The sequence below is a fragment of the Danio aesculapii genome, chromosome 8 (genome assembly GCF_903798145.1).
Source record: "Danio aesculapii chromosome 8, fDanAes4.1, whole genome shotgun sequence".
Classification (NCBI taxonomy): Eukaryota; Metazoa; Chordata; class Actinopteri; order Cypriniformes; family Danionidae; genus Danio; species Danio aesculapii.
In genome coordinates, this window is record NC_079442.1 from 32045632 (window position 1) to 32059713 (window position 14082).

Consider the following 14082-nt stretch of genomic DNA (forward strand, 5'->3'; position numbering starts at 1 on the left):
AGCACATCCATGTTTCCTACATTGTAAAACCCAACAGTCAACTTTATCAAATGAAATGAGTGTAGTTAACTTAAAACTGACTGGAAGTTAATTCTCATTTGAAAAGAGTTTTCAACTTAGTTTTGAAGGTAATGAGTTAATTAAATACCTCATTACTTCAACTTAAATGAAGAAAGTTCACAGTACTCATACAGATTTGTTTTTTTTTTAACTCAAATGGTTTGTAGCAATCGGTTTCCTCGAATGGGTTGAGTTGCCTTAACTTATTTGGTTTTACAGACTCAGTTTTAATTCTTTATTTATTGGATTTTACTGTGCTGAAATTGCTTCATTTACTCAAATGGATTAAGTTCACAGTACTTATTAGGATTAGTTTTTGAACTTAAATGGTTTGTTGCAATTGGTTTCCTCAAATGGTTTGAGTTACCTTAACTTTTTTGGGTTTTACAGTGTAAAGTAAAATGTTTATAAAATAAGTTTGCATTTTTACATTTTCGTTTGCTTATTTTAAATGGATATTTTATTATTCTGTGTTTTTTTAGTTAACTGTAATAACCTTTAAAACTTTTAGTAATTATATTTATTTAATTAATTAAATGTCCATGCTTTAAAACAGTAAGACATTTTTAATTCATACTTTTAAGGTTTTATATTCTATGCTTTTGCTTTACAGTGCAACAAACAATGTAACAAAAACAGTTATTTCAAGTACAATGCAATTAAAAATATTATTAAAATATTTTCAAATATTAGTACGTTAATAATTAGGAAAGTAAAATATTATTAGTTCACTAATTAAATATTATAAGTGCACTTTTTAACCCAACGTTGAGTCATATATGGACAAACCCAACAGTTAAAAAGTGCAATTTAAATTAAAGTGAAACAACTGAAACAACATTGGGCTAGTCCATATTTGACCCAACGTTGGAATACAGCAACCCAGCATTTTTTTCAAGTGTAGTTGAAGTCTGGACTTAGTGATTTTAAAATATTATATTTTTATTCGTTAATTTATTTTAATTGGGAAAAATACTTTTAGGCAATGTTCAAAAAGCGAACAAAAATATGTTTTAAACAAATGTTAAATGATTTAATTTATGAATTTTTAAATAAATGATGTTGCACTCAGCATTACATTTACCACCTTATACCTAAAAACAGAGCACAACATTGTAAATCTGCATTGTAAATTATGATTTGCTGTCACTGCAGTAAATCATAATGAAATGACAGTTTAAATCTGATTGCGAATCCAGCAGAGGGCAACCCCAGCTATCAGCCAGTGAGAGCAGCAGAAGGGGGTGTGACTCCACAGACCCCTATTGAGTTTGAGCAGCCATCCACAGCTTTGCTAAGAGACCTGCTCTCTGGCCAGCAGCACTGCAGAAAAAACAGCACATCCCTTCACTTCAGCCTCTGCAGGCGCTTCTAGCTAAAGTAGCTTCCGCTGACTCCTACATTGCATGTCTTTGGTCTTGAAGATGGGGATGTCAGATTATAAACTGATTTCTCTTCTGGCTCTGGCTTTGCTTCTGAGCGCATGTGCTTCAGAAGGGAAAAGAGGAAGGCCGAAAGGTCAAGAAAAGACACCTGTCGAGGAGGAGAGTTTCGATCAAGATGATTCACAGGAAAGCACACAACAAGAAGAAATCCTCCCTGTTGAAGAACATGATAAAGAGTCCATGGTGGACCCGCAAACTACAAGTCCTGCGCCCTTCACAGAGACTCTCAATTCCTCTGTGGCTGCAGATGGAAACAGCACTGATGAGCTTGTTCCAACAAAAACGAGCATCACGAAAATCCACAACCCTCTGTTTCCCATCACCGACAGCTCTTACAGCGCGTATGGGATCCTGTTTCTGGCGTTTGTGGTGTTTGCCTTCGGCGTCGTGGGTAATCTGGCTGTAATGTGCATCGTTTGGCAGAATTACTTCATGAGGAGCGCTTGGAACTACTTTCTGGCCAGTCTCGCTTTTTGGGATTTTCTGGTGTTATGCTTCTGTCTGCCGGTGGTGGTTTTTAATGAACTCACCAATAAGAGGCTGCTGGGGGATTTCTCATGCAGAGTTGTGCCTTATATCGAGGTGAGGCCTCAAAAAGCAAAGTGTCAACTTTACAGTCTTGATTCGTTTTGCATGGGCTAATTTACAATTCAATTTTCTTAACATATATTACCATACAATTAATTTAGCATATATTAACTGCAATGTTTACATTTGGATAGATACAATACTTCATGAATTACTAACATTAAGCTAACCAACCTTATCTTGAATAATACAAATGGCATCTGAATATTCTTATAATAATAATCAGAGGGCTTCAAAATTTATCAAAATTTATTATTCCCATTATATCCTTGAGTAATATTGTTGATTTAAAATAATTTATTAATTACAAATTTCCTATTCCTACTAATTAATTATTAATGATGGGTAGTACTTTTTAATATTCATATATGTACAGTTGAAGTCAGAGTTATTAGCCTCGTTTATTTTTTTCCCGAATTTGCATTTAATGGAGAGATTTTTTTCAACAGATTTCTAAACATAATAGTTTTAATAACTCATTTATAATAACTAATTTATTTTATCTTCACCATGATGACCGTAAATAATATTTGACTAGATATTTTTCAAGATCTAGATATTTTTCACTTCTATACAGCCTAAAGTGATATTTAAAGGCTTAACTAGGTTAATTAGGTTAACTAGGCAGGTTTGGGTAATTAGGCAAGTTATTGTGTAACGATGGTTTGTTCTGTAGACAGTCGGGGAAAAAAATACAGCTTAAAGGGGCTAATAATTTTGATCTTAAAATGGATTTAAAAAAATTAAAAACTGCTTTTATTGTAGCTGAATTAAAAAAAAATAAGAAAAAATATTATCAGACATACTGTGAAATTTAAAAAAAAGGGGGTGGGGGGGGGCTAATATATATATATATATATATATATATATATATATATATATATATATATATATATATATATATATATATATATTTTTTTTTTTTTTTATTATTTGCTTAATATTTAATGTAAAAAAATGCAATTACAAATAATAAATGCTATTTAGGATGCTATGAATATATATATATATATATATATATATATATATATATATATATATATATATATATACAGTTGAAGTCATTATTAGAATTATTAGCCCCCCTTTTCATTTTTTTCTTTTTTAAATATTTCCCAAATGATGTTTAAGCACTTTTCACAGTATGTCTGATTATTTTTTTAATTTTTAAAAAACCATATAAATGTCAAAATTATTAGCCCCTTTAAGCTAATTTTATTTTCGATTGTCTACAGAACAAACCACTGTTATGCAATAACTTGCCTAATTACCCTAACCTGCCTAGTTAACCTAATTAAGCCTTTAAATGTCACTTTAAGCTGTATAGAAGTGTCTTGAAAAATATCTAGTAAAATATTATTTACTTTCTTGATGGCAAAGATAAAATAAATCAGTTATTAGAAATGAGTTATTAAAACTATTATGTTTAGAAATGTGTTGAAAAAGTTTTCTCTCCGTTAAACAGAAATTGGGGAAAAATAAACAGGGGTCTATTATTTTTACGAGTGCTAATAATTCTGACTTCAACTGTGTATACATATATGGACATAAAAAAAGTATTGCCCATCGTCATTCATAATAAATTTAATGAATGTAAAATTAAAACATTTAATGTTTATTCACAATAGCAAAAATAATTATTTTCTTAAAATAGTCTAATAACAATCATGTAATCAACAATCATAGTAACAGTTCACCCACAATTTTAAAATGTGTGCCTCTAATCAAATCAATTATTATGACTGTATCTCATGAATAGAATCAAATCACAATTACCTGTTGTAATAATTCTCTGCATGCCCTCCAGGTAACATCTCTCGGTGTGACCACCTTCAGTCTGTGTGCGCTGGGCATTGACCGCTTCCATGCTGCCACCAGCTCCATGCCAAAGGCGCGGCGGGTCGAACGCTGTCAGAAAGTCCTTGCCAAGCTGGCGGTGGTGTGGATCGGCTCCATGTTGCTGGCGGCTCCAGAGCTGCTCCTGTGGCAGCTGGATCAGGTCACATCCCCTACCCTTGGTGACCAAGTGGACACCTGCATCATGAGTCCATATCCAGACCTCCCTGAATCCATCTATTCACTCATTATCAACTACCACGACGCTCGCATGTGGTGGTACTTTGGCTGTTACTTCTGTCTACCTGTGGTCTTCACCCTGCTCTGTCAGCTGGCCACCTGTCACGTGTCTGGCGGGAGCGGAAGCTCTCCAAAGCGTCCAGAGGAGCGATCCCCATCCAAAAAACAAAAGATTCAACACGCTCAGCAGGTGGAACGACAGCTCAACTGCACAGTCATGGCTCTGGCAGTGGTTTACGGTGTCTGTACGCTTCCGGAGAATGTCTGCAACCTCACCATGGCGTACGCTCCCATTCAAGTGTCCGAGGAGGTGTCTTCACTCCTTGCCCTCATAAACCAGTTTTTTCTGTTCTTTAAGTCATCGGTGACACCGGTGCTGCTGCTTTGCCTGTGTAAGTCTCTGGGACAGGCCTTCATGGACTGTTGCTGCTGCTGCTGTGAGGAATGCCAGCCAAGCAACTCTTCATCCACCCAAAATGTCGCCGAAGGCAAGCTCAAGACCTCCAATGATGTGTCCTCCATTTTTTTCGATAAAGCCAAGGACACTTCGACTATCTTGTCCATCGGTAGTTGAGTAGGCGGATCCGGTCCCTAAGTGATGACATAAAACCTATAAAACAACCTACTTTTTTCCCCTCATCCACAAGTGGCCATCTTTACATTTTGCAATACTTACTGTAGAAGCAAGTTACTGCTTCTAGGTTAGGTTTAGGTTAATGGGGTCCAAACCTGTCCCTGGAGGGCAGCTGTCCTGCACATTTTAGTTCCTATCCTAATTAAGGTCTATTAAGGAAGCTAATCAAGGTCTTGAGAAACTTCAAGTGAAGTGTGCCAATGTTGGTTGGAGCTAAACTTGCAGAAGAGTGACCCTCCAGGAACAGGATTGGACAACCCTGGTTTATGTACCGTGTTTACACCAGACCCTGGACTAAAGAAAGTATAGCCCAATTACAATCAGTGATTCTGTCTACACTGAATGTGGAGCAATTTAAAAAATCCCTGACAGTAATCTCAAGACAGAAGTTCTACTTGTGAAATGAAGGGGAAACAGATTGGAAGTGTCTGCATTGTCACAACCATTGTAGACAGTGTTAACTGATGTGGTGCGAATCAACAATGGTTGCATCCAGTGTGGATAAGAAGAATATTTTCAATTAGGATCTAAATCAAGGGTGTTCAGTCCTGCTCTGTCCTGCAGAGTTTAGCTTCAACACAAATTAAACATGGCATCTAATCAAAGAGTACATTCCATTTGAAGGATTAACCCCTCTGAGTGACACCTTTAAAGAAATTAGGGTATAGGGATGAGCCTTTTTGAGTGGAACATGCTTTTTTACATCAAACAACTTCCCTGTGCAAATGTTCAGGGGGGACTGACATGTCCATCAGTTATACCCTTTGAAATCCTTCAATCCGAAGGGCCTTTGTAAGTGGCCAGTTTTTAGCACTTCAGTTTGAAATGTAAATACTAAATATATTGATTATTGATTATTTTCACTCTGAAGTGCTCTTCGGATGGTGTTATACATTTAAAAAAAATGGAATTCCCACTTGTCCTTAAAAACTTCAGTGTAAGTGTGTTGGAGTTGGTTGGAGCTTAAATTTGCAGGACAGTGACCCTCCAGGAGCAGGATGTGTCCAACTCCTTGTTTGAGTACAGTGATTCTGTTTACACTGGATGTGGTGGATTATGAAATATCTGGGAATGAGACATTAAAACATGTTGGACATGAAGGTGAAATGGATTGGGAATGTTTGCTTTCTCACCTCTATTGTAAACATCTTTTAACTGATGTGGCTCAATGCAATTGTTGCATCGTTAGACAGGGTGCAAAACTTAGTGGGTAAAAGTATATTTTTCTTTTCAATATGTCATTTTTGCGTGTCCAGTCCTGTAGAGTTTAGCTCCAACCACTCTAACACACTTGCCTGTACATTTCTAGAAAAGGCTGTTGAATGCAAGCTTGCAACCTTTAGCCAAAAAAGCTAAACAGAGAACAGTGACTTTGCTGGTACATATTTAAGGAGGCAAATGTTGATGAAGAAAAATGAAATGCTTTTCATTGGATGTCAAGTGATATGCTTTTCATTTTAGGAATCAACAGTGCATCAGCTACTCTTCTACTATTTGCCTTTAAACATTAGTTTAGGATTGCTCAACATTTTAAATGGTTTAAAACATTTCATCAATGTTGTCCTAAAACTATTGAACACCCAGTATTGTTTTAGGACAATTTTACAAAACTTGATCTATTACAAATGTTGACTACTGTACTTCTGAGTTAAAACTGTAAAATAAAACAAGTCACAGACCATTATGCAACAGGTAAAGTACAGCATGCGGGACTTCTCATTTATTTCTATAGTCTCAGCAAACATTGACTAAGTGACACACCTCTGGTAGTAGGTCAATTGTATGTCAAGGATGTAATGTGATTGGATATGAAATACCATTGAATTTCTCCAATGGTAGATCCAGAGACTGTTCTATCACTCAAATTGTGATCATCTCTGTTCAGTCATTTCTGAGTCTGAAGACCTTGATCTATAGCCTCAATATTCACTATTTAATTCCCTAATATACCCTCTTAATATATAGGAGGGAACGAACACAAGTGTGCAAACTTGGGGATTGAGTTCACTGGAAGGGCTGCCAATTTAGCATTGATTGATCTTATATTTTAAAATAATTTAGATCGTAGCAAACTGGCACGTCCTGTAGTAATAAAAAGATTTATCATTAACACTTCAGCAAGGGGACCAACTCTTATTACTCAACTGGTTGCTTATTAGCTTGCATATTGACTGTTTATTAATACTGATACAACGCATATATTACTGCCATACATCACCATATTCATACCTAAACTTACAACAACTACCTTACTAAGTACAAATAAGCAGTAAAGTAGGAGTCTGAGGCATAAGACAAAAGTGCTTATGTGTTCCCTTTACTGAAGTGCTACAGATTTATCTTGCACATCATCATGGACTCTAGTATGTATAGTCTATCTTCTGGCAACATGCAAGTAATCATTGGGTACAATCCTCAGGGTGCATTATGAGTATTTGCTAGCGATTCAGTGTTCATTGATTGTGCACTCATATTTGAGGTGCATTATGGGATTGATCGAGTACACATAATAATATTTACTATGGTTTTGGACAACAATAGATGTTGTCTTGCATTAAAATAGAGCCCTATTTAAGGGTATAGGTTGCAATTTGTGCCAATTGTTGGATTGAAGCTAAACCCTGCAGGACAGTTGGACACCCATGATCCCAGTTCTGTGTTTGGCATCTTAAAGCAGTTCACTTTATATCATTTTAATAATCTGAAGTTTCATTCCATATCTCAGGATGGCTCAATGTACCTATAAAGTCTTGAGAGATGGTTCAACCAGTCATTTACTCACCCTCATGTTGTTCCAAAGCTATGTTTATGTCATATTTAGGGGGAAATAACCAACATAGGCTCGTTCTGAAAACGTAGCCCTATATACGTTTCTGGAGGTCGTGAATTATGTAGCCAGAGCTACGTATGGCTGCATTTCGTCTTTAAAAGGAATGCTACGGGATGGTATGATGTCATTCCTTTTCTTGCTTTTCAGCGGACCGCTTACCTGCATGTGAACGGCTTTTCCACTGTTACCAGTTTGTCCGGTAGCTCGACATACGTCGGCGGACCTGCGATGCATAGCGGAGTTGACTGTGACGACAGGGTAAGAGTCCAGTGCAGAACAGTTCCAGAAAGAGGGTAAGACAAAAACAAAAGCCAAAAAATGAAATAAACAAGTAAATAACAGGGTGAGAATGTGGTGAATTCTGAAAACATGGTAAAAATCAGGTGAGGGCTTCTCTTTTTTTGGATTGTTTTTCAAAACACTGGGTTTAGGGAAGGAGGTGTGCGCGGGTCAATAGGTGCTTTTCAAAACACTAGGTTGGATTTAGGGAAGAGGGGAGTAGGTAGATCAGTCGGTTGGTCAGTCAGTCAATGAGCTAGTCAACAGCGGCCTCTGGTGGATTTACGTGAGAACAGCAGGTGCGAATGGCACTCGCGAGAGATATTTGAGATCTCAAAAGCGTACACATAGGACTCTGGCGAATTCGCGAAGCAGAAAATACACAAAAAAAAACATAGCTCCTGGGACTTATTTTGCTCTCTCCAGAAATGTATATAGAGGTACGTAATCAGAATGAGCCTGGGTTGAAAATAACACATTTTATGAAGGCAAGGCAAGGGAAGTTATTTATATCACATTTAATACACAATTATGTAAAGTGGTTTAAATAACCAAGAAATGCATATTATACAGGGTGATTCAAAACCACAACTTTGAAAATCTGTATTTAATCAAAGAAACATGATGACAACAGCGCTCCTAGCGACCAAATGAGCAACCAAATGAAACTTCAATAAATCGGCAACAGAAAGAGCTTAGCTCTCCGTTTCTTCTTTGCGGAGTTCTCGATTTTCAAAGTTGTGGTAATCTTTTTTTGAATCACCCATTATAAAGAAAACATGTTGAAAAAAATTCTGAAGGTTTACCTTCCTTGTAAGCTTTATTCAAAATATATTTTGTGTGTGGAACAACATGAGAGTTAATAAATGGCAGAATTGAGAATTTAATACAGAATATCACCAGGGTCTCCACTTTTAATTAAGATTCAAATGTCCCATTCTTCAAGTTACTCTGCACAGATAATTCAGAATTTTACACATAGCTCTGAGTGTATATATAATTAGCTAAACACTCTGACAGATCAGAAATGCAGTGAATACTATCAGATCACAAATAACACATCGTTTTGTTGTAGGAAAACATGTCTGTTACTCAGGCAAAGGTTATTTATCACTAATTTCAATTAATGCCACTTGTTTCATAACCACTGAACATTCATTTACACTGTTGAATCTCAACTTCTCTACTGTATATACACACTCAGCCGAATTAGAATGTAAATAGATCATTTTTTTGGAAAGCAAAGTAGCCTTGAAACCCTTTTATGTAGTACAAGAAGACAAAAATTTAATGGCGTACCTCCTCATGGAACTGTTTGCACATAGCCGCTTTCAAAAGCGACTCTTTTAAAAGGTTCATAAACAAGTTTATAAAACTCTATTCAATAAATGCCTTTAAATAATGTATGTCGTCTCATTCGTCTTTCATTAAAAGCACGAGAAGAGTGTCGAGAGATTTCTCAAATGTCTATCAGGGCCTGAGGGAGAAGATTTGTCTGGTTTCTTCATTCCCATAAGGTTTCTATTGTTCCCAAAAGGAGATGGAAGCTTCTACTGTGAATATCAATAGCCAGACTACGGCTGAGTTGCCAAGAGACCGCCTAAAAATTCACGTGTTTTTCCAGAATGGCCAAGCGTGAAAAAAACACTTGCATTGCCACCTTTTTTGTTAATGTAGGAATCAGAGAATTTGTCCAACATTTGTACGCTTGTCATGTTCGTCGGCTTGCTGATCAGTGAAAGCAAAAGTTTAGACACATACTCATTTAAAAATATGAGTTTGGGCAAGCTAAATCTTTCAAATTGTCATCTTATATCTGATGTTAAAGATAAACTGAATCAAAGAAAGAAATGTTTTGGTCAGACCGACAAGTGTGTTCCCGCAGGGGTTGTTGAAGAGGGGGTTGGACCTCTTCTGTCTTGTGGTTTTGGCTTGCGCTCAGAGGCTGTCAGAGATTCAGAAGACAAGTGAGAGAGGTAGAGAATGGCCTCATTAGAGAATTGAGCCGGGCTTTAAGAGAGGAGCTCCACTGGCCATAATGACTGAAGGAGAACAGACCAGGCTCTGTTCCCTGTAATGAAGTTTGTGCCACAAATCAACAAACCTCCTCACGACACAGGACACATTATACTACAGTAAATCATCGAATTTACAAAAAACAAATCCATTAAGGTTGTTCATATTTGGATTTGGATAGTGAAATATTGATTTAGAGCTGGTTAATGTAATTGCATTGTGGTTTACTTTGTTTTTGTCGTCTAATTAGGCATGACAGCTTTCACATTAGCTGTTGAAGGCAGTTTATCAGGCAATCAGTAGTATGTCATAAGCTCTTGTTATCGAGGTCACATCCAGGACTGTGTCAGTTTGGACAAGAGATAAGGTCATTTGCTGGCAGTATCGCTCTGCGAAGTCAGGATGTGCATCCGACGACTTAAGTATGTGTTTAATTTGAAGCTAAAAATTTGTTTGCACAAGAAAATACTAACGATTGAACATGCAAAATGGCAAATTGGTGGATGTAAATTAGAGATGCACCAAAAATGTTAAATTCTGTGCTGAAACCGAACACTCTGGATGCACTTGGCCAGAAACTGAAATCAAGACTTTTTAAATTTAGGTAAATAACTTACAATAATATGAACAATAAATTACATTGATTTAGATGAATGCATTGTGGTGGATGAGGAGATTCCTTCCAAAAAATGTGTAGAACACTTTGAGTGTCCAGAAAAGCGCTATATAAATGTAGGCAATTATTATTATTATTATCATTTAAAATAACTTAATAAAAAATAACCTCATTTTACAAAGTGTCACATAAATGTCAAAATTGACAGTAACACAAATCGGATAGAAAATATACACTGGTGGCCAAAATTAAAGAGGTTTCAGTTGTTTTTCGGCTTCACATTCCCGTTAAAATGAAATCCTCATTATGCTCTATAAACCATAGAATAGAGCATCATAATGAGATTTATGTCTTTTTCCTTACTAAAAACAAGTCGGCTTATTTTGCAGTCAATGTCACACAATCATGTTGCTTCACAGAAGAACGCAAATTACTTGTGTAATCATTGCCAGGCATGGAGAATCTGGTGAAGTTCTCAAAAATATATATTGACATTATGCCTGAGAGATCTGCTGTCGTTACTGCTGCTAAGATGGATATACCAAATATTACAATTTACATAAATACAAAAGTGTGGAAAAAAACGGCACAAATTTCTGTTGATTTACTCAGAGCAGCATGTTTTGTGAACATTATGAAAGCAAATCTAAATGAGGCAAAAAAAAGACAATATTTCCAGATTTGTCAGGTGTTTTAATGATATTGGCCAACATTGTATTAATACTAAATATCAATATATTATCTTTAGTCATGTCCATGCAACAGAATCACATAGAATTTTTGTTTGTTTGTTTGTTTTGTACTAATTAGCTAGTTTTTTGGCTTAAAGTAACATGTTTTTCTCAGGAGATTAGACTTGTAGATCTCGAAAGGTCTAATGAGTTTTACTGTACACCTTAGCAGTTTGCTGATGGACTGTAATCAGGTTGCCAAACTACCAACATTTGACATCTTACTGGTTATTTTCTGACCCTGTTTTTGTTGCATTTCCTCCACAGAGGATCAGAGATGACAGCTTTTGAAACATCAATTTATCAATGTTTCCAATACTTCAAAACAACAAGATTTTTTAGATTTCGATGCATGAATTGATGCCACAAACATTCAAATGTGCAGAGTGGACGCCCAACTAAAAAAACAATCACTGTAAAAAATATCTGTTGATGAACAGCTTCCCGATTTTATGATTCAAGTTTTTTTTTTTGTTTATTTGTGATTGTAAATTGCATTATGGGATGTTTATCTCAGCTCTGTTTACTTTTGATAATGAAAATTCAACTCTAAGGTTTAAAAAAGTGACTTTTATTGACATTTTAGGCATTTTAAATAATGTGTAAGAAATAATATATAGAATAAGGAAATAACTAAATGTATACTGGCAGTATAAGTCTTGTAGGAAATAACTGCAAATCCAGACAATAGATCACTTTAAACTAATCTAATTGTTCATAAAAGTCACTTTTTCAAACTTTCCAAGTTAAAAGTTTCAAGTTAAAAGTTGTTGGAAGAAAGATCAAGGTCTCATAATGTGATTCAAAATCAGAAATGAACAGGGAAAAAATACAAAAATAAAATCCTGATTCACAAAATACGCAAAACTATTTTAGGATATTTACAGTGTATAATGATTTATTTACTAACTTTACACTGTATAGCTTGAAAAAAATATTATGTTCTGAAATTTTAGATGAATAATTGACTTATTGCTAAATAAAGTTGGCTAAGTAGCGGTTTAGTCTGTCTGTTAACAAAATTGACTTCACTCATATAAACCAGAAAATAAGAGTGTTAAATTGCAATAGTTTGTGTTGTTCTAACACATAATGATCCTATTTTGATGAGTTTATCACTTCAAAACTACATAGAAATAGGCTCATAATATATCCTTATATTGGTATATATGATATTTAATAATATTTACTGACTTTATGCTTTGAATACCTTTGATTAAAAAAAATTAAATGTGAAATGAGCTTGTTCTAATATTCATATCTCCCAACATGTCACATCCATGGATTGTAAAAAAGTAAATCATACGAGAGATCCTTCACTGTAAAAATGTATTCATTGTATTTAATTAAGGTAAGTGGTTGTAAACAGTTTATATGGGCTGAATTTAAACAAATTAAATATAGAGATATAATATAAAGAAATATTCAACTTAATTTGTTCAAATTCAGCCCATATAAATTGTTTGCAACAAATTTGAAATGTTTTCAGTGTTAAATGTCTGTAAATAATAAACAATATAATGACACAAAGATTATGTAACTGTATTGTTTGACTATGATGCCATGAGTCAGTCCACTTCCCATTTTGCACTTAAATGAGAGTATGAAGGACAGATCCCATGCCTCATAATCGAATCTCAGCCACTGGCACTTCCTCCTTTCTAAAAGATGCACTCAACAAATATTTGTGTGCACCTTTTAAGAGCTATCTCGACTTGGGCGAGATGACAAAATGGTGAGGTGAATCCAGGGCTTCTCATTTCAAGTCAGCAGACGTGAGAAAGCAGTGAGTGTCCAGCATGTGGGGACTCTCTTATTCTCAGACTAAACTCAATGAGGAAGGACTAATATGACCTGAATGTCCCGCACTTCTGAACAGAACGCTGTTTCTCCGTGCCTTGTTAAGGGACAATGTTTGTTTTGTTTCGCAGAGCTCTGAGAAGGGGGTGGAAGGGGACGGGGGGTCCGTGAGAGATTCAACACAGTTGCTCTGGCAACTAGTTTTGGCCCCTTGAGTACACTAACATACAAATCAGGGTCTGGACTGAGGTCCTGGGCACCAAAAAAACAACGCAACCGGAGCCATGGACCACCGAGAATAGAGGACAGGAAATGCTAGTGAGTTTCATTCTGATTCACTAAATCACGATGCCAGTTTGAGGGAAGAAAAAAAGTTTTCCATTGCATTTCCTTGTCATACTTGTGCATTCAGGGCACAGGGAAATCCTTAAAAAACAAGAGTGGGTGCTGTAATGGCTCTTGGAGAGGCCAAATTTCCCTGCTTTTTGAGGATTCGGGACATATCAACCCTTTTTTGCCTCACTTGTTTTGTGCCAAGCCTCAGAAAGAACAGAATTGTGGTGTGTGAATAAACCTCAAACATTACCTTTGTGAGGAAACAGAACACAAAGACTAAACAATAGAGAATTTGGTGTTTACATATAATTCAGGAGCTTTAATATTTGGTTTGATCCATTCTATCAAGTTTTTTTTATCAAATGACCAAATGATACTGAAGTGGAAAAAACATGCAGAGCTGTAAACTTTATTTGTTCGTGGTTTTGTTCTAAAAGTAAATGACCAAATTCTTAAAAAATAAGTGATGGTATAATGTAAAAATATCAAAATAAAACAAACTGGGGGAAAAGCGGCACAATACCCAACACAATTTCTCAAAAGCGCCAACAGCGCCCTTTGGCGGTTGAAGCAACACGTTACAGTTTACATGAGGCTCAACGATACTCACTCACGTTTCCTTAGTTCCCTGATCCATCAGGTGTCGCCACAGCAGAATAAAACGTCAAATA

General features: G+C 35.8%; 1 protein-coding gene across 1 annotated transcript; it reads left to right on the top strand.

Annotated features, from left to right (window-relative positions):
- Nucleotides 1–1383: 1383 nt before the first annotated feature.
- Nucleotides 1384–9314, top strand: gpr37l1b (G protein-coupled receptor 37 like 1b). The gene is made up of 2 exons (XM_056463726.1): nt 1384–2087; nt 3901–9314. The coding sequence occupies exons 1-2, from the start codon at nt 1467–1469 to the stop codon at nt 4741–4743; spliced, it is 1464 nt and encodes a 487-aa protein (XP_056319701.1). The 5' UTR covers nt 1384–1466; the 3' UTR covers nt 4744–9314.
- The last annotated feature ends 4768 nt before the right edge of the window (nt 9315–14082 follow it).

Coding starts and splice junctions, on each gene's coding strand:
- gpr37l1b (XM_056463726.1), top strand. CDS start 1,467: ATGTCTTTGGTCTTGAAGATGGGGATGTCAGATTATAAACTGATTTCT. Junction 2,088..3,900: donor GAGTTGTGCCTTATATCGAG/GTGAGGCCTCAA, acceptor CATGCCCTCCAG/GTAACATCTCTCGGTGTGAC.